We start from the raw sequence: 17,345 nt of genomic DNA on the forward strand, positions 1-17,345 counted from the left end.
TACTCACACTGTCTGTTGGGTTTTTTCTCAGATTCCAGATGTTACTGTACAGGCAGCTGCACGCCACGGCTTTGCCTAGGGAGATAACCCTCATCTCCTGCCTCGTGTGCTGGCTCGGGTGGGGGGAGCTGACATGCCTGTGTTTGGTTTTCCAGGAAGCAGGAGCTGCTGAACAGCACGGATGTGACCGTCCCGGAGCGGCCCCTGTCACCCCCCCTCACGGCCCCGCCGACCATGAAGGTGAGTGTGCGGGCACTGGGCCGGGCCAAGGGCCCGGGTTTGGAAAGCCAAGTTGGTGGGAGCGGCACTTCCAACACAGCGGCTGCACGGATCAGGGCTGTTCCCACAGGAGCAGCAGGAGGTGGTTTCTGGAATTCAGCTGGCAGCCTGTTCCAACGCCATCCGTCTCTCCATCCGTGGTGGCGGGGCCTGCGTGCCGGCGGCCTGTCCCGCTCTGGCACTCACATTATGCAATCACGAGCAGTGATGCCAAGCAGGGTGCTGAGTCCCGGTGCTGCTTTCCTTCCAGTAACCCTCCCCCAGCACCGTGGTGGCTCTGTGTCAGCATGAGGCAGACACCGTGTCCCTGGCAGGTGGGCACTGATGCAGGGGCCGACCCACTGTTCCCTCATGCCAGGGAAACTTGGCCACTGCCAGGCTGTGCCAGGCATGGGCAATTCCAGAGGTATCAAACAAAACTAAATCCATGCATCTTCCAGGCTGAAATTTGCCTGTGAGCCTCTGGATTTGTTTGTGTTTCCTTGTTTGGAGGTTCCCAGTGGCCCCACTGCCACTTTGATATTGCTGCCATCGGCTTGGGACAGGTAGAGGCTGGGATGTATCTGCTGACATTGAAGAGATGAACTTCGAACTGCCTGGGACAGGGGATGTCAGGGATCAGGCACGGGCATTGGAACAGACACGGGAGCAAGTCCCTGGCCTGTGCTTCGTCAGAGCTGTGCAGGTGTTCTGGCCAAGGGAGGCGTGTCCTGCCTCCCCCTGGCACTGCTGGGACAGGAAGGCCCTCTTGGTGCTCGTGCCCATTCTGCAGCTCCTGAGCCAGCAGCTTGGGTTGTCCTGAGCATGACTCCAAGAGGATTTACAATTGGGATTTGTTCAGCTTCTTTGGAAGGGCTGTGGCTTTTTTGTGCATACAGATTTCCAGCTGGAGAGGGATTTTCTATCTCCTCCCCAGCACCCAGTTTCTGCTGCAGCTCTCTCAGGAGAATGCCCACCTGAGGGGCACAGTGCACCCCACTGCAGGGGCATGAGTCCTGCCATGGGGCTGGACATCCTGTCGTGAGGCTTTACATCTTGCCCGTGAAGCTGTGCATCCCAGCAGGCGCCTGCCTGTCCCCTGCAAACCCTCACCTGCTTCCTGCCCAACCTGTTCCGGACACTTTGCCTCCCAGGGGAGCCACCCTTTGAAATAACAAGACAGCTGTCCTGCTGTGCCTCTGGCTTGAGGAAACATTGACCAAGGGAGGTGTGGGGCTGGGCAGGGATGGCTGGGCTGGTGCTCAGCTGCTCTTGGTGGGTGCCTGTGAGGAGGTCTGGCTGTGTGGCTGATGCAGGTGGGGGGTGATGCCAAGCAAGTAATGGATTTCTTCTGGGGCTTGCTGGTGAGTGCTGTGACATGTGGGGAAGAGTGCTGGGGAGGGGCGCTGGCACAGCTCTGCTTGCTGCCCTCCATTTGTGGTAGCTCCCGCCTGGTGCAGGGTTTTCTTTCTGGTCAATTCCTTTGTAAACCTCTGAAGCAGGCACTTACTGGCCATGCTGAAACTTCTCCAAGTGCTCCCTGTCCATGGAGACCAGCCACCAAACATACTGCCCAGGACAAGGTTTGTCCTGCAGAGATGGCAGGGCAGTGCTGCCCGCTCTGGGCTGCCTTTGGTGGCGTACCCTGATGCAGATGCCAGTGCAAGTTTGGCTTGGAGCAAAAGCCTGAGCACCCATGAAGTGACTGTCACCCCTCTTGCTGGCCGTGCCCTTGGTGGGTGACACGACTTTCTGCCAGTGTCACGAAGGTGTCATTATACACATACTGTAATTACCAGAATGTTTGTGGCCCAGTAAAGCTGTCTCTGAGTGTGCACAACCCTCTGAAGGGCTCAGGCTGCTGCATGCTTTGTTCGGTACATGTGGGCATTTTCTGTGGGACTCGCTGTATCAGGTGGGTCCCATGCCATGGTGGGGTCAGGTCTTGGCTCTGGCTGCTGGTAGAGCAGGACCTGAAACTATCCAAGAACATTTGTATCTGGAGATAAACAGAATCCAAACCAATCTCAAACTGAGGAAAAGACTTTTTAATGAGTGTCCAGCTGTGGGCATAGAGCTGTCTGAGCCTGGGGTTCTTTTTGACTCCTGCAGGGGTGGTGGGTAAGGACCAGGCATAGTCTAAAGCTGGAAACACAGCCAGGGCTGTGTCCAAGCCACAGCTGCCCCACCTGTGCTGGCAGCCGTAGACTGCTCGTGCTGTAAACCCGACCTTTGAACACCACAGGTATTAAAGGAAAAAAAAAATCTCTCTCAGATTTTCCTTTGTCCTTTGATTTTCATTTCTTCATCCCCTCCTCTGTTTTTTCCTCTATTTTTTTTGTGTTTTGAGAAATTCAGTCTGTTCTAAGAGCTCACTAAAAATCATCCCCCGTGCCCTTCCCCTTGTTACCATGACCCCTTTTTTTGCCCCAAATCACGCATGTCTCTCCCGCAAGCCGTTTCCGACAGGCGGTAGGATGGGAGCTGCTGATCCCGCTTTTCACTCTCCAGCCGGGCTGGCAGCATCTGCCGTGGCCCAGCCGCTCCTCGGTGTGCGCTGGGAGCTGCGGCTGGAGCAAACCTGGGCTCGAGGAAAGGAGGGCTGGGAGAAGGGACGGGGCGGGTGCGCCACGCCTCCAGAAAAGCCACTTACTGGGAGTGCCGCATTTACAGCCGTAGTTTGGCTGGGTAATTTATTTGTGTGTGCCTGACAGCAGGAAAAGCTGGGAGAGGGATCAGGACTGTCCAGCAAGTCCAGCTTCTGCGGGTGCTGTGCTAAAGGGAGCAGCTTCAGAGCAGCTCCACGGAGCACAGGCTGCCACCAGGACCGGGGCTCTGCCGGGCAGCGCAGGTAGATCAGGGTGGGAACAGGGTTACCTGGAGTTCCCGTCGCCGAGGGAGAGCGATCAGCGTGGTCTTGGCAGCTCTCCCGGTGAGGTGATGGTGGCCTGTGCCCGCTCTGGTGGGGGTCTTGTCCCTGAGCCCTCTCACTCTGTGTCGCCGAGGGTGCAGGGCCCCTGTGTGTGCGATGGCTGCAGGTCCTGTCCCGGCACGGGCTGGGCAGGGCGCCCTGGCCCTTGAGCCAGGCAGCAGAAACAGGGTTTCTAATTGGAGCAGCTCAGTAATCTCTTCAGTTCCTTTGGCAAGTGGGGATTAACCCTGCGCTGGGCAGTCCAGCACCACTGGCAGCAGCTTCACCAATGCTGCTGTGGTTAAGAAAAGAAATTACTCAAGACCCCTGATCAAACTCCACACAACGCTGGGCATTTGTGGGGGTCGAGGGCTTCTGGCAAGGAGAGCTGCAGCAGTGATGCTGAGCTCCGAGTTGGGCTGGATGGCAGCTCCTGGTGTCACAGCTGCCTGCTCATATTCAGGGAGCGGGACAAGTGCTCCAGGGTGGGGGTCCAGTGTCCCTGCCATGATGTGGCTTGGACTGGCTTGCCTTGTGTCTGCTTTTATCGAACAGGAGATTTCCTTCTTTTCTTTTCAGTCGGCAGAATTCTTCGAAATGCTGGAAAAAATGCAGGTGAGCAGCAGTGTGCATGCTAGTAACGCGGGATGTTTCCCCCAGCAGAGCCCCTGAGGGCAGAGGCCCCACAGCACCTCCTTCGTTACTGTGCTGGGAAGCCTGTCCCAGGAACAGACCCCACCTTCCAGCCGCTTGGGTTGGAGTGATCTCCATGTAGCAAAATACCCTGGTGTTGGTGGACCGACCCCCTGTGTTGGTGAAAGCATCTACATAATTTGATGCATTCATTTTGTTCCAAACAGGCACCAAAGCTGGAAGAACAGAAGTCTGGAAGCCAAAAGCACAAGGTTGGTTGATTTTTGTTTCTTGAGGGGATCTCTTCAAGTGTCCCACCCTCATCTCAGAGGTTTAATGTGATCGTCATAGTCACTCAAAGGGCTGGAAAGGATTTAGATCTAAAAACAAGGCACTGATTGAATTGCAGAGATGGGAGCATGGTGCCTGTAAATCCCTAATCCAGCTTTATGTCCAGACTGGTGCATTTCAGCTTCCAGCTGTGCAAAAGGGTTGGGGTTTGCCACGGTACTGGGAAGTTGCACCAATAGAGGAACTCCCTTTAGGCAGGACTTAGCCTGCATTGATGCCTTCCTGCAAGGGACCAGCAGGTGTTGGAGGCACTCCCTGGGTTGGGTGTGCAGGGCTGGGGTGTTAAGGGACAGCTGGTGGGGAACAGATGGTCATAGATGGTGTTTTGGTTCCTTTTTCCAGGAAGACTACATCCCATACCCCAGCATCGATGAGGTGGGTGCCCTGAACTCCCCTGAACACCCTCCGGTGAACACGTTTCCAGAATTGCTGATGGCGGGGGAATTGGTGGAGATTCTGAGAGGAGCTGCATAAAGCATGTTCCCCCTCCCTACCTTTGTGGTTTTTGGCTTTTCCTCAGTACCATGTGCCCTCTTATGTGACAGAAGTTTCAGAGAGGGGCTGGACTCATCCTCCCCGGCACCAGGACTGGGGTCTGCTGCAGTAGGGAGGGCAAATCATGGGGCAATGAGCTCTGCATCCCACATCCACACCCCTGGCCTGCCTGACCCCTCATGGCACGTGTCTCTGCAGATCCTAGAGAAGGGTAGCCCATACCCGCTGATCATCCTGCCCCAATTTGGGGGGTACTGGATAGAAGACCCAGAAAACCTTGGCACGCCCACCTCATCTGACAGCAGCATCTGCGAAGAGGAGGAGGAAAACCTCAGCCCCAGCACCTACGGCTACAAGCTGGAGTGCAAGGGAGAGGCCAGAGCCTACCGCAAGCATTTCCTGGGGAAGGTGGGTTCCTCCGCCCCATGGGGCTCAAAGTTGCACACCCTTGCCCAAGAAAAACTCTCCAATTGTGAGCAAAGTGGGCAAATTTTACAATTTCCCTCTTTGCAAGGAATGGAGGCGCTGGTGGGTTCCCAGTGTAGCAGTGAAGGCCACACGTGCAGCCTTTGCCCCAGTCCCACAGCCACAGGTCTCCTGTGGCACCGATGGGGACATCGGCTCTGAGCCTTCTGTCCCTGGGGACCCAGGGCTCATGCCAGGCATGGGGGCCTGCGTGGCAGCCCCTGCCCTCTTGCTCACAGCCCTGTAATCCTCTTTGGCCCTCTGAACACACCGAGACCTGGGTGCTAAAGTCCATGGGCAGAGGGTTTACAGCCCTGGTCCTGGCAAGGGGGTGCAAGTGTGTGAGTAATGGGAGGGTGTTGGGGTGGCAGGTGAGTGTCCAGGCAGTGTCCTTGCCATCGGCAAGTGGCTTCCCGGCTGCTAATGTGCTGTTTTCTATTTTTAGGATCATTTAAATTTTTACTGTACAGCCAGCAGCCTTGGAAATCTGATCCTTTCTGTTAAATGTGAGGAGACAGATGGCACAGAATATTTAAGGGTTATACTCAGGTATGGAAGAAAAAAAGCTTTGTTTAACAAAATATTCTCTCTTTGCGAGTCCCTGGTTCTGTTTCTACAGCAAGTGCTCAAGCTGGACTGGCAGCACGTGGAGGGGGTCTGGGTGGGATGGGAGGCAGTGGCAGCATCCTTGTGTTTCTGTGCTGGGACTGCCTAAACCTGATAATGAATGTGAGACTTTGATCTGTTGCTAAACCCGCTGGAACTGAATGTAAACCTCTGCGTGTTTAATCCTCCCTGGGATAACACCAGTCACTTCTCTCGCCATCCCTCCATAAGCTGACAGGACCCAGCATGTCTGAACCATTGTGTCATCTCCCTCCAAACTATGAATATTTTAAGAGCTGCAGAGATGAGAAGACAAATCGAGCCTTTGCTTGCTAACCAGGCCCAACAAATGCAGCACAACAGTGTTTCCCAACAGAGGGTGCCTCTTTGCTGTAGACACTCTCTGACGTCTGTCTGCTCACTGTTGTTTCTTTGCTAGGTCCAAAGTGAAGACATTGCATGAAAGGATTCCATTGGCAGGATTCAGCAAGCTCCCAAGCATCCCCCAGATTGCAAAGGTGAATTGCCTGGCTTGGCTGGAACACATGCAGCAAAGCCTGTGCCAGTGCACATCAGGCAGTGCTGGGAAGTGTTGGGTGGTGTCAGAATGTGTTGGGCAGTGTTTGGCAGTGCTGGGTGGCATTGGGCATCACTGGGATGTGTTGGGCAGCATTGGACAGTGTTGGGCAGCAGTTTCAATTTTACAATGAGTGCCTGGGCTCTCAGGTCAAGGGGCACTTAGATGGTGCTGTGTGCTGGCCCTGCTTTTGGTTCCCTGCTGATCCCAGGCAGGGAGAGAAAATGGCACTCATTTGACATGGAGAGACCTGGGACTTGGCTTGCTGCATCCTCAGTCGGGTGCCAGCCCGGCCATGGGGCATCCCAATGAGAGGATGCGAAGTGGGAGCTCCTGCAATCAGACGCTGTATTTGGCTTCTTTATAAGACATTCACAAGACATTGAAGTTTTGGCCAAGGACCTGGCACTGACTGCTCTTTCCCCTTGCCCACAGGCCTTCTGTGACGATGCCTCCGGGCTAAAGTTTAACCCGGTTCTCTACCCCAAGGTGAGGTAACCTGCCCAAGTTGGTTGTGTGTTCTGCAGCGATGCTGAGAACCACGCCCAGGGCCACTGTTGAAAACTTTTAGCCTAATTATGTGGAAATTTGGCTTCTTTCCCCCTTCCGCTCCCTTGGTGCTGCCCAGTTGCTGTTACACCCTGCTGCAGCTCCGGTGGGCTCTCCTCACCCCTCACCATGGATCTTTTGGCCATCACATTTTGAACTACCAGATGAAACAATTGGCATTTTGCTTTCCTGCAGGCATCCCAGATGATAGTGTCTTATGATGAACATGAGGTCAACAACACGTTCAAGTTTGGTGTGATCTATCAGAAGTTCAGGCAGGTGAGTTGTCCCCATGCTGCTTTCATGGAGCATGACCCTGTGCACCAGAGATCCACGTTTCATGAGCACAGACTCAACTCTGATGTTAATTTTGCCATGTGCAGCACCTCGTGTCACTGGGTGTCCTCACTGACTGTGTTTCTCATTGCTCAGATGTTTTCCCCACTCATTAAAAAATGATATGACTGAAAAATCTCAGTATGGAAATCAGCCCACAAGCTGCTGTAGGGAAAAGCGGATGTGAAAATGGATTTTAGCAGGCGTGGTATTTTAATCAGATATATGTTTAGACAGCAAAACAGCTACGTTTGTCTGGAGGGACTGTGGGCTCTGAAGACAGGCACTTGCTGAAAATGCTGTCATTAGCCGGGGACTCCGGATGGGGAGTGCAGAGCTCAGCCTCAGAACTCACTGAGAATTATTTTGACAGGCACTTTAATTATCTTACATATTGCATTTTGAGTTGGATTGAGTGACTCATGCAAGGCCGTAATTAGGGTCTCATTGTTTTGAAATACAGAAAGCAGGGGATGATTAGGGCTTGGATTTTCCAATATAGGATTCACTTCTGATTTGGTATTTCCTGGATAATATCCTTAGGCCCTTGCTGGGGCTCAGAAGTGGCTCTCAGCAGCTTTACCCTGGGCTGTCCTGCGGGCTGAGCGGGCTGTGACAGCCCATGGATGGTGCTGGTGGTGGGTGTGGTGGTGCCAGCTGGGGAACAGAGGTGGGGAGCAGCCTGAGGCTGTGCAGGACACCATGGAACAAGGTGCTGGTCAGACCCCAGGGACTCCATGGATGGAGCTGGGGGTGGCAGGGGATTGGACAGGCAGGGAAAATTGGGGCTGTCAGCAGATGCACCCTGTGTTTTGCAGACCCAAGAGGAGGAGCTGTTTGGCAATAATGAAGAGAGCACTGCCTTCAAGAACTTCCTAAGTTTTCTGGGAGACACCATAACTCTCCAGGACTTCAAAGGGTAAGTTAGATAAAAAGGATGATTTTACAAATACATTAACAAGAGACCATGTCATATGTAAAAATATCTACGTGCGAGAACAGAAGTCATCTCGCTCATGAGCGGGATGTGCAGAGCAGAAGCAAATATAGCTTTGGCTTGTTTTTCAAGGCTGGGGGAGTTAAAAAAAAAAAGCAGAGCTGCCAAGAGAGAAAAACTTCTTTTTCTGAAGATTTGAGGTTGTGATAAAATCTGGCTATATTCATCCATAGATGGAAGGAAGTCTGTGGAAATGTGCTGTGCCCGGTGTCGTGGCTCAGCCGCGGGTGCCTCCGGGGTGGTCGCTGCAGTGGCCACAGTGTGGGGGGAGACCCCCACTGCTGGTGAGGGACGATGAGGCCATGGCTAGTGCCCACGGCTGTGGTCAGCCCTGGCTGACCAGCTCTGCTTTATGTGCACCCTATATTTCAGGCTGGTGGCAGCAATGGTTGGTTGCAACACATGACGCATGGTTTGTTCTTTCCCATTTGCTTGCTTCTAGATAAGGATAAATGAACTGGGCTGTTCCATCAGCCTGTCCTCTGACAGCTGCTGGTGCTCTCTGTGAAGCTTTCAATTAATATCTCTTCGTTTCTCTCCGCCTTTCCCTTGATCTCCAGTTTTCGAGGAGGCCTGGATGTCAGCCATGGGCAGACGGGAGCGGAGTCTGTGTACACGGTGTTCAGGGACAGGGAGATAATGTTTCATGTCTCTACAAAGCTGCCTTTTACTGAAGGAGACACACAACAAGTAAGAGAGATGAAGTTGCTTGCACAGAAGGGTCTGAGTGGGGATGCACTGACACTGCCCTGCCTGATGCCATGGGCACTGCCAAGTCCTGGCACCGTGGGAAGTGGCTGCTTGGCTCCCCAGCCTGGGACTGACGCTTGCTGCAGGAGCAGAACTGCCTGGTTTTACTGACCAGTGTTCTCCCTTTCCGCTTAGCTCCAGAGGAAGAGGCACATTGGCAATGACATTGTGGCAATTATCTTCCAAGAGGAGAACACACCATTTGTCCCTGACATGATTGCCTCCAACTTCCTGCATGCCTACATTGTGGTGCAGGTGGAAAACCCCAAGGCAGATAATACAGCGTACAAGGTGAGGGCAGCCCCAATGTGCACGTACCCATTTTTGCTTCAGCATCTTTTGACAAGGGCATGGAGTGGCAGGACAAGGGGAAATGACTTCCCACCAGGAAGGGTTAGAATTAGAGACTAGGAGGAAGTTCTTCCCTGTGAGGGTGGTGAGGCCCTGGCACAGGTTGCCCAGAGAAGCTGTGGCTGCCCCTGGATCCCTGGAAGTGTTCAAGGCCAGGTTGGGCAGGGCTTGGAGCAGTTTGGGATAGTTGGAGGTGTCCCTGCCTATGGCAAGAGTGGTGTGACTGAATGATCCTTAATGTCCCATCCAACCCAAACCATTCCATAATTTGACGATCCCAGACCGAGGTCTGGAGGCAGCTGCCCAGCACCCACCCTGTGCTCAGTGATGCAGTCAGTGTTAGGCCTCGTGGGGACTTGTATCTGAGTGCTGAACACACACACGTGTGCACACAGGTGTATTACGTGTGCACTGTTACATACCTTGTGTGCATACAGACATCAGTGCATAAAGTACATGTTTGTACAACAGCTCATTTGTTAATGAGTTTTGGTGGTCCTCAGTGTTTGAATGTGCCTTGGAACAGTTCACGCCTGTCTGATGTATCACCTGGGTAGCATAAACCCTGTTATCCTGCTGCACCCGTGGGAATAACGTGTCTCTTGACTCCTCAGGTATCAGTCACAGCCCGGGAAGACGTTCCCTCCTTTGGCCCACCCCTGCCGAGCCCACCGGTGTTCCAGAAGGTAGGAGCTGAAGAGGGAGGCATGTTCCAAACTGTAAAAAAAGTAGATGTGCATGTCCGAGATGTTTCCAAGCACACCAGCTTGGGGAAAACAGGACTTCTGGGATTGATCTGCATTGATTTTGGTTTCCAGTGAGGCCCCTGGTGTTTATGGTAGGGTGAGTGGCCATACACCACTGCATGGTATTACTTGTGCCAGGCGGCAGCAGTGGCTCTGGTGCTGAGGCACCTGTGTTGGTGCAGGAGGGCGCCTCAAACCCATCTGGGGTTTTCCACCAATGCTTCCACACCTGTAGGGGCTGCCGGGTGCTGTGAGCTTGGGTTTTGGATTGGTACAGCTGTGGTACCAGAGATACAGCGAGTCTTACAAAAATGGTGTGTTTTCCACCTTGGTTGTCTCCCTGCAGAGCCCTGAGTTCCGGGAGTTCCTGCTGACCAAGCTCATCAATGCTGAGAACGCCTGCTGCAAGTCCGACAAGTTTGCGAAGCTGGAGGTAACGCTGCCCACGTGTCCCTGCCTGGAGCAGCGGCAGGTTTGGGGAGCTCTCCTATTCCTCCTCAAAGCCACCTTTCCCCAGTGCTGGCAGGGACGAGAGAGCATGGTGACCATGGGGCAAGCACTGCCCTCGAGGATGGATGAGCTGGCTGTCACGTGGATCGGTGCCACTGCTCCTCCCTTGGAGCCCCTGGTTGAGTGCCTTGTCTCTCCTGCAGGACCGGACACGGGCAGCCTTGTTGGACAACCTTCATGATGAGCTCCATGGGCACACACAGACCATGCTGGGGCTGGGGCCTGAGGAGGACAAGCTGGAGAATGGGGGTCATGGAGGCTTTCTGGAGTCTTTCAAGGTAAAGCCCTGCCCTTGCCAACAGCAGAGCTAAAATGCACCTGGGGCTGGCAAAGAACATGTTGGGGGACAAGAGGAGTCCCCTGAGGGTAGGGTGGCAAGAGGAGGTGGGGGCTGCTGCCACCACTGCCTGCTCAGCCTGCGACTGTACTGGGACAGCTCCTGCAGTTATTTCAGGCACGGTTATTCCTATAGCATGGAGAAGTGAGCACTGGTGGATGAGTCACCTCATCCTGTACCTGGAGGATGGGGCCATGGAGGAGGGGTGCACAGCTCCCCAGGCCCCGCTGCAGAAGCTCAGATGTGTCCTGTTCCAGTGTGAGACGTGTAGGAATGGAACTGCTGTGCAGTCAGTCATACATCACAGCATTCACCTCAGGGTCTCGACAATGAGGTTAAACAGTCACGTTTTGGCACACTTTGTGTGTGCCAGGAGACAGACTGTGCTCTCTTGGCATTGCAGGCAGTGCTGGGGTGGGAGGTGAGGCCCGTGGTCGGTGTGAGGCTGCGCCTGCCCGGACGCCTGGGGCCCGCGCTGCTGGGCTGCCTGCTGGCTTACATCCTGCACCGTGTGCTGTTGGAGTGACCGGGGGGACAGACAGTAAAGGAGGGCTGGAAGGGCTGAGACCTGGTCCCCATGGTATCTTTTTGCCTGCTGCCTTGCACCTGCGACCCGGCCTACAGACCCAGCCCCTTGGCCAGGTAACCGGGGGACCAGTTCTCAGAGGCGAGCAGAGCTCAGTTCTGCTGGGCTCTGAGTGAGTGACAAACAAAGGCACCTCTCTCTGGGAGGTGGGCTGGGGTGTTGGGGAACCTTTCAGAGTTCCACAGCCCAGGGCAGGAGCCTGCAGAGTGTGAGTGCCTGTGGGTGCTGCTTTGCAGCAAAGCAACTGGTCACTTTTACCTACGAACAACGTCAAATTGTGTATGAATTGCTGCTGACCCCAATAAATCCAGTCTGATGGACTCTTGCTTGATGTTTGTTATTGGATGGGCAGGAGGGGCTGTTGGGGCTGTGGTCTTCAGCACTGGAGGCTTGGTGAGAGCTCAGGGCTGCAGCTTCCTCGTACCCTGGTGTGGGTCCACTTGTGGCTCCATGACCCCGCAGCCAGCAGCAAACAGCCTGTATGCTGCAGATGCAGTGCTGGCACCTCCAGGAATTTGGCCTGCCATGGCTCATTTACTCTTTAGCCTGGGCTGGGATTCAGGGGCTGTAGGAGCAGCAGCCATGGCTGAGGGAATAGCTGAGAAGAGAATGGGGAATGTAGCTGATGTGAGGAGTGAGAGAAGGAGGCTGCTTGACAGGGAGAAATGAAGATTGAAGGGAGCAAGGAGAGTCCGCGCCTGTCATGGGGCCGGTGCTGCACAGCTCACTTCCAGTCCCTTCCAGAAGTGGATTGACCAAACCAGAAGCAGCAGTTCAGGCTAAATGTATTCTCAAGCAGTAGTTTGCTGAAGAACAGAAGCACTTTTATGTGGCTGTGAAGCCTCCAGCTCAGGGGCTGTTTTGGGGCAGGCTGGAGAGGTGCAGTAGAGGTGCAAGAAAGGCAGGAGGCTGCACATGATCTGTCCTCCCTGAGTCCAGGGAGAATTATGGAAGGTGTGCCATGTCTTATGGCATGGCTGTGGTCCCCACTCCTGCCGAGGGGTCTGTGAGGTTGGCCAGGGAGGAGGCAGGGCTTGGGGCTCGTGTCTGTATCTCCTGGTCCTGTAGCTGTAGTCCTCGATATCACAGACCAGTGGGGGGAAAATCTGATCCTGTGGTGGCTGTGGGGCTCCCCAAGGACAGCCCATGCTCAGCTACACCTGCCAGGGCTGATGTCACCAGTCGTGCTGTTATTGGGGTGTGCTTGCTCTTGGGGAGGCATAGGCAGGTTGCTCTCCCATGTGCCTGGGAAAGACCTGAAGCTGGGGAGAAGTTCTGGGGACAGCACCCCGCCGGGTGGTGATGACCTGCTGTCCCCTGTCCCCTCTGCCACAGAGAGCCATCCGGGTGCGCAGCCACTCCATGGAGACGATGGTGGGCAGCCAGAAGAAGCACCACGGCAGTGGCATCCCAGGCAGCCTCAGTGGGGGCATTGCACACAACAGTGGTGAGGTGACCAAGACCACCTTCTCGGTGAGCATGTCCACATGTCCCTCTGTCCCACTGTCCCTCTGTCCCACTGTTCCTTCCTCTGCCCACCCCTCTGCAGCCCGGTGGGGCACTGTGTTCCACTGATGCAGCCTGGCAGTCCCCTGCATGGGGAGCAAGGGTAAGGGCGAGGTGGAGACTTGAGCAGGCTGTGAGTTCGGGTGCTTTGTTCAAGCTGGGCTCGTTTTTTTGGAAGAACCGAAAATAAGCTTCCTGGGGTTTTGGCCCCAAAATAAAAGGAGATAGAAAAGAAGTTCTGGCATTATGTGGTTTTCAGATGCACAGGCAGCACAGTTCCTTGCAGGATGTTTAGCATCTGAACTCCCAGGAGAGAGCTGTGCTCTCGAACCCAGATTGTTTTCTGCTTTCAGCCCCCTGTCCCAGCTGCTGCTGCCAAGAACCAGTCCAGGAGCCCCATCAAGCGCCGGTCAGGGCTGTTCCCTCGCCTGCACACGACATCGGAGAGCCAGGCCGAGAGCAGGACAAGGTGGTAAGTTTGTCATCAAAGTGGTGGTACCCGTAGAGCATCTGCCTCTCGCACAGTTTATATTTGGTGTTAGGTAGTACAGTTTGACCATCCTTTTAAGACTCTTGTATAACTCATGCAACCTGTCTCTTTGTGCCCTCAGCGACAGTGTTTCTGGAGCCCAGAAGACACCAGATTTGGGACATTCTTCCCAAGAGATGAAATCTGAAACCTCATCCAACCCCAGCTCCCCTGAAATATGCCCCAACAAAGACAGGTGAGCCAGAAGGAGCCCGTCCTCCTTCCACCACAGCTCAACAGACATCAAGGAATTTGTCAAACAAAACCATATCTAAATTGTACTGTACATAAGTTTGATATTAAGGGAGAAAAGAGTCTGGTGATTCATGAGCACAGCTCCTTTTTGGTCTTCACAAAGAAGAGCAAAAAGCAGCTTTTGACCGAGGTTGCCCACATCCCCAGGGCATAGAAGGCTGCTGTGCCTGTTCCTCCCTGCCAAGGTGAAGTCAGCTGGATCTAGGGCTCCCTGCTGGGGCACCCACCCAGTGCCTTATCCCACGCCTTTGGAAGTGGTCATGTACTGCAGCACCCCAAAAGGTTCATTCCTACGGCAGCACTTTGCGCCGGGGGTGTGCAGGAGGGTCTGTCCCACTGTCACAGTCCAAGGGACACAGTTCCCTGGTGACAGCCACGCGCCCTTCCTTCCGTTCCGCCTCTCCCTAGGCCTTTTATCAAGCTGAAAGAGAACGGGCGGTCGAACATCTCCCGTTCCTCCTCCAGCACCAGCAGCTTCAGCAGCACAGCGGGGGAGAGCGAGACCCTGGAGGAGTACGACAGCGTGGTAGGCACCGAACGCTCCCCGCGGGACATCCCACACGCCCCTCAGCTCCCTGCTGCCTCCGGACCCCTGGGCTCCGTGGGGGGAAGTGCCCACCAGCCCCCAGGTGCCTCCTCACTGCTGACAGGGAGAGGCTTAAGCCCATCTCTGGGTGTGGGGAGGAGGAGGGTTGGAGTGCCTGGTGGGACACGGAGGTGTTGTGGCTGCCCCAGCCCTGGAGGTGTCTAAGGCCAGGTTGGACAGGGCTTGGAGCAGCCTGGTCTAGTGGAAGGCATCACTGCCCATGGCAGGGAGGGTCTGGTTTGGTGGTCTTTAAGGTCTGTTCCAACCCAAACCATTCTGTCATTCTGTGACACCCCAGCGAGCCTTGGGATGCCCTGGGCACTGCTCGTCCTGCCCTGGCCAGTAGGGTGCTCCGTCAGGACAAGCTCTCCTACCAGCAACTGGTGGTAGGGCTCCAGTGGGCACGGGTGCAGTGGGGCATCAGCAGGGCGTGGGGGAAGACCTGACTGCAGGAAAGGCCATGTCCTGTCTCTGTGAGCAGGGAAGCCAGCCCTCCACCGCATCGCCGTTCAAGCAGGACGTGTTTGTCTACAGTGCTTCGCCCGGCAGTGAGAGCCCCAGCGTGGGGGCCACGGCCACCCCTGTCATCATGAGCAGGAGCCCCACAGGTGGGTGGCAGGCAGACTGGCAGAGGGCACCGGCTCTACCTTCACTCCTGGAGCCACCCAAAGCCCCTGGGTTCCCGTAATGGTGGGTTGGAATGGGGTCTGTGGCTCTGGGATGGAGGAGCCCCTTCCCAGCCTTGTCCAGGTCCCAGGGTGAAGCAGCAGCTGTGCTCGCCCTGGCAGGACAGGCACCCGCGGGGTGCGGGGCAGCCCCATCCTGACAGGGCTGCTCTGGAGGGATGGCCCCATGTGCTGTAGTTCTGTACTTCCATGGGGAATTTGTTTCCTTTCTCAATTAGAGCGCAGAGGTGGCTCTTGCTGTGGCTTTGTTCCCTCTGTCTCCCCTGACAGGCATGTGCAGTAGTTGTGGAAACTCTGTCTCCAGAGGCCGAGCCATGACTCACAATTATTTAATCAACAAGCAGCTTCCCGTGGTCTTGGCTCCATTCCTCTCCTGCCAACCCGCTCACCAACTCCATCCATTTCAGTCGGATGATTTGCACAGTGAGGTGCAATTCAAAAGGGCAAAACAGGCAAGAAAAGCTCTTTGCTGGTGCATCCTGTGGTGACGGTGCAGTGAGATGGGGATGGCCGCAGCCACTCCTCTCCCACAAATCCCCATGGCTCTGATTCCTTGAGCCACAGAGAGCCTGCCACAAGGCACCACCATCCACGTGGAAACACACTGTCAGCTGAGGAGCTGTTTTTGAAACAGCCAGGAAGCACAAACAGACCCAAACGGCTCTGTAACTGGGAATGTTGCTGGCAAAGTGGGACCATGGAGTGTAGGCAGGCTTTTTGTGTCTCAGCACCCCACAGGCCCTCCTCCTTATTTCATTAGTGATTTTCTGAACCCTTAAACCAACCCCTTTTAATGCTTGAAGTGTTTGTTTTGTATTTTTCCTGCCAAGAACATGAAAATCCACCCATACATTATATGGATCAGTCATTCCTTGTAGCCTTTTCAGTGGCATTTCCAGGAGAAAGACTGTGAAATGTAATTAAGCCTCAATTTGTTCCATCGCAAACACTTAATGTACAGCTTTTGCCAAACATTCAGCCAAGGCAGACTAAACATTGGTAGCACTCCTGACAGTCTATTAAAGTGCCTAGCTGGGCGAGTGCAGCCGGCACTACAGCAAATATTTTTGTTCACAGTTTATTATTTTTGTTCTTTGTTTGTCCTTCCCTCCAGCAGATCTAAAGAACAGAAACTCTCCAAGGTCCAACCTGAAGTTTCGCTTCGACAAGCTCAGCCATGGCAGCTCCAGCATGGTAGGTGCCACGGCTCTCGCTGGTGGGTTGCTGTGCAGCCGTGCCTGGCATGGGGGGTCTGGGCTCTAGGGGTGGCTCTGAGGACCACGAGGGAGAGAAGGGAAGGGATTTTGTGACTTCTTGCCCCTTTGTTTGCAACCCACTCCATGTTCTGTTCTTCCACATAGAGCCACTAGCAGGAGGAAGTCATGAACTTGTCACAGGTGAGTGTTGGTATGTTTGTTTTGTGCAAAAAGGCTGTTTGGGGGCCAGCTGTGCTCAGCCAACCACAGCTGCTCACACTGCTTGTTACTGCTTATGGGATCCATACTGCACCTTAGAGCATCGTAAACACTGCTGTAGGTGAGGGAGGGAAAGGGCAGGGGTAAATGACAGGTCTGCACCCACCAGTGCTGCTGTGTAGCTTTACCTGTTCCTTTCTGGAGCACCATATTCCTGCACCTGCTCCCAGGGTGAGGGGCCCCTGCCCAGCAGGTTGCATTTTCCCCAGTTAATCTTTGTCAAACACTGGTGCCCATCTCCAGGTTTACTGCGTTGTGCTCTGGGCACAGGGGTGGAAAGGCAGTGCAGGCCCTTACCCATTCCAAAAACCCAAGGGGAAACGGAAGATTCAGGAGGTGGATTTCATGGGCACAGGTGAAGGGAACTCAGTGGGATTTGCCTGGGTTCCTTCTGTTCCATGAAATTAAGGGCGTCATTAGGAAGATCCAAGCTGAGCAGAAGAGCCCACAGAACTTGAAATGAGAGAAATTTACATTTCTGAAAGCATGGATCTCAAAAAGCTGGGATTTTCACCCCATCACTGAGTTTCCTTCTCCCACCCTGGCCTGGTGCTTTGGGGAAGGGCACTGCTGTGGCTTCAGTTCCCTCCCTGGGACAGGTGCTTCATAGCATATTCTCCTTCCACTCTCCTGACACTTTTATCCTTTTCTTCTTTGCAGAGAATTCTTGTTTTGACAAAGGGAAAAATCTTCAACACCCCATGGGACCACGCACGCCCCAGCCGTGGGCAGCGAGGTGCCCTCACCTGCCGGCTGCCCGCTACACCGGAAAAGAGCTCTCACCTTGCTACCGTCCTGTCCTGACAGGGACCAGCCACCTTCTCACCTGGTGTCCCCCTGTCCAGCACAC

The 17,345-nt window shown here is 54.5% G+C and overlaps 1 protein-coding gene across 1 annotated transcript in view; it reads left to right on the forward strand.

Annotated features, from left to right (window-relative positions):
* RAP1GAP2 (RAP1 GTPase activating protein 2) overlaps window positions 1–16,390 on the forward strand; it is a gene marked incomplete at both ends in the record, with an annotated part of 50,852 nt that extends 34,462 nt beyond the window's left edge. Inside the window, 22 exons of the mRNA XM_082294901.1 lie at window positions 156–240; window positions 3,749–3,784; window positions 4,030–4,074; window positions 4,496–4,528; window positions 4,847–5,056; window positions 5,559–5,662; window positions 6,159–6,237; window positions 6,732–6,785; window positions 7,041–7,124; window positions 8,000–8,100; window positions 8,739–8,868; window positions 9,064–9,219; window positions 9,894–9,965; window positions 10,372–10,458; window positions 10,679–10,813; window positions 12,794–12,931; window positions 13,318–13,436; window positions 13,576–13,689; window positions 14,157–14,274; window positions 14,816–14,942; window positions 16,135–16,214; window positions 16,382–16,390. Of these exons, the coding sequence (XP_082151027.1) occupies window positions 156–240; window positions 3,749–3,784; window positions 4,030–4,074; window positions 4,496–4,528; window positions 4,847–5,056; window positions 5,559–5,662; window positions 6,159–6,237; window positions 6,732–6,785; window positions 7,041–7,124; window positions 8,000–8,100; window positions 8,739–8,868; window positions 9,064–9,219; window positions 9,894–9,965; window positions 10,372–10,458; window positions 10,679–10,813; window positions 12,794–12,931; window positions 13,318–13,436; window positions 13,576–13,689; window positions 14,157–14,274; window positions 14,816–14,942; window positions 16,135–16,214; window positions 16,382–16,390 (2,116 nt within the window). The remainder of the gene's footprint in view (window positions 1–155; window positions 241–3,748; window positions 3,785–4,029; window positions 4,075–4,495; window positions 4,529–4,846; window positions 5,057–5,558; window positions 5,663–6,158; window positions 6,238–6,731; window positions 6,786–7,040; window positions 7,125–7,999; window positions 8,101–8,738; window positions 8,869–9,063; window positions 9,220–9,893; window positions 9,966–10,371; window positions 10,459–10,678; window positions 10,814–12,793; window positions 12,932–13,317; window positions 13,437–13,575; window positions 13,690–14,156; window positions 14,275–14,815; window positions 14,943–16,134; window positions 16,215–16,381) is intronic.
* Window positions 16,391–17,345: the final 955 nt, after the last annotated feature.

This window comes from Coloeus monedula, assembly GCF_965178545.1.
Source record: "Coloeus monedula genome assembly, chromosome: 20".
Classification (NCBI taxonomy): Eukaryota; Metazoa; Chordata; class Aves; order Passeriformes; family Corvidae; genus Coloeus; species Coloeus monedula.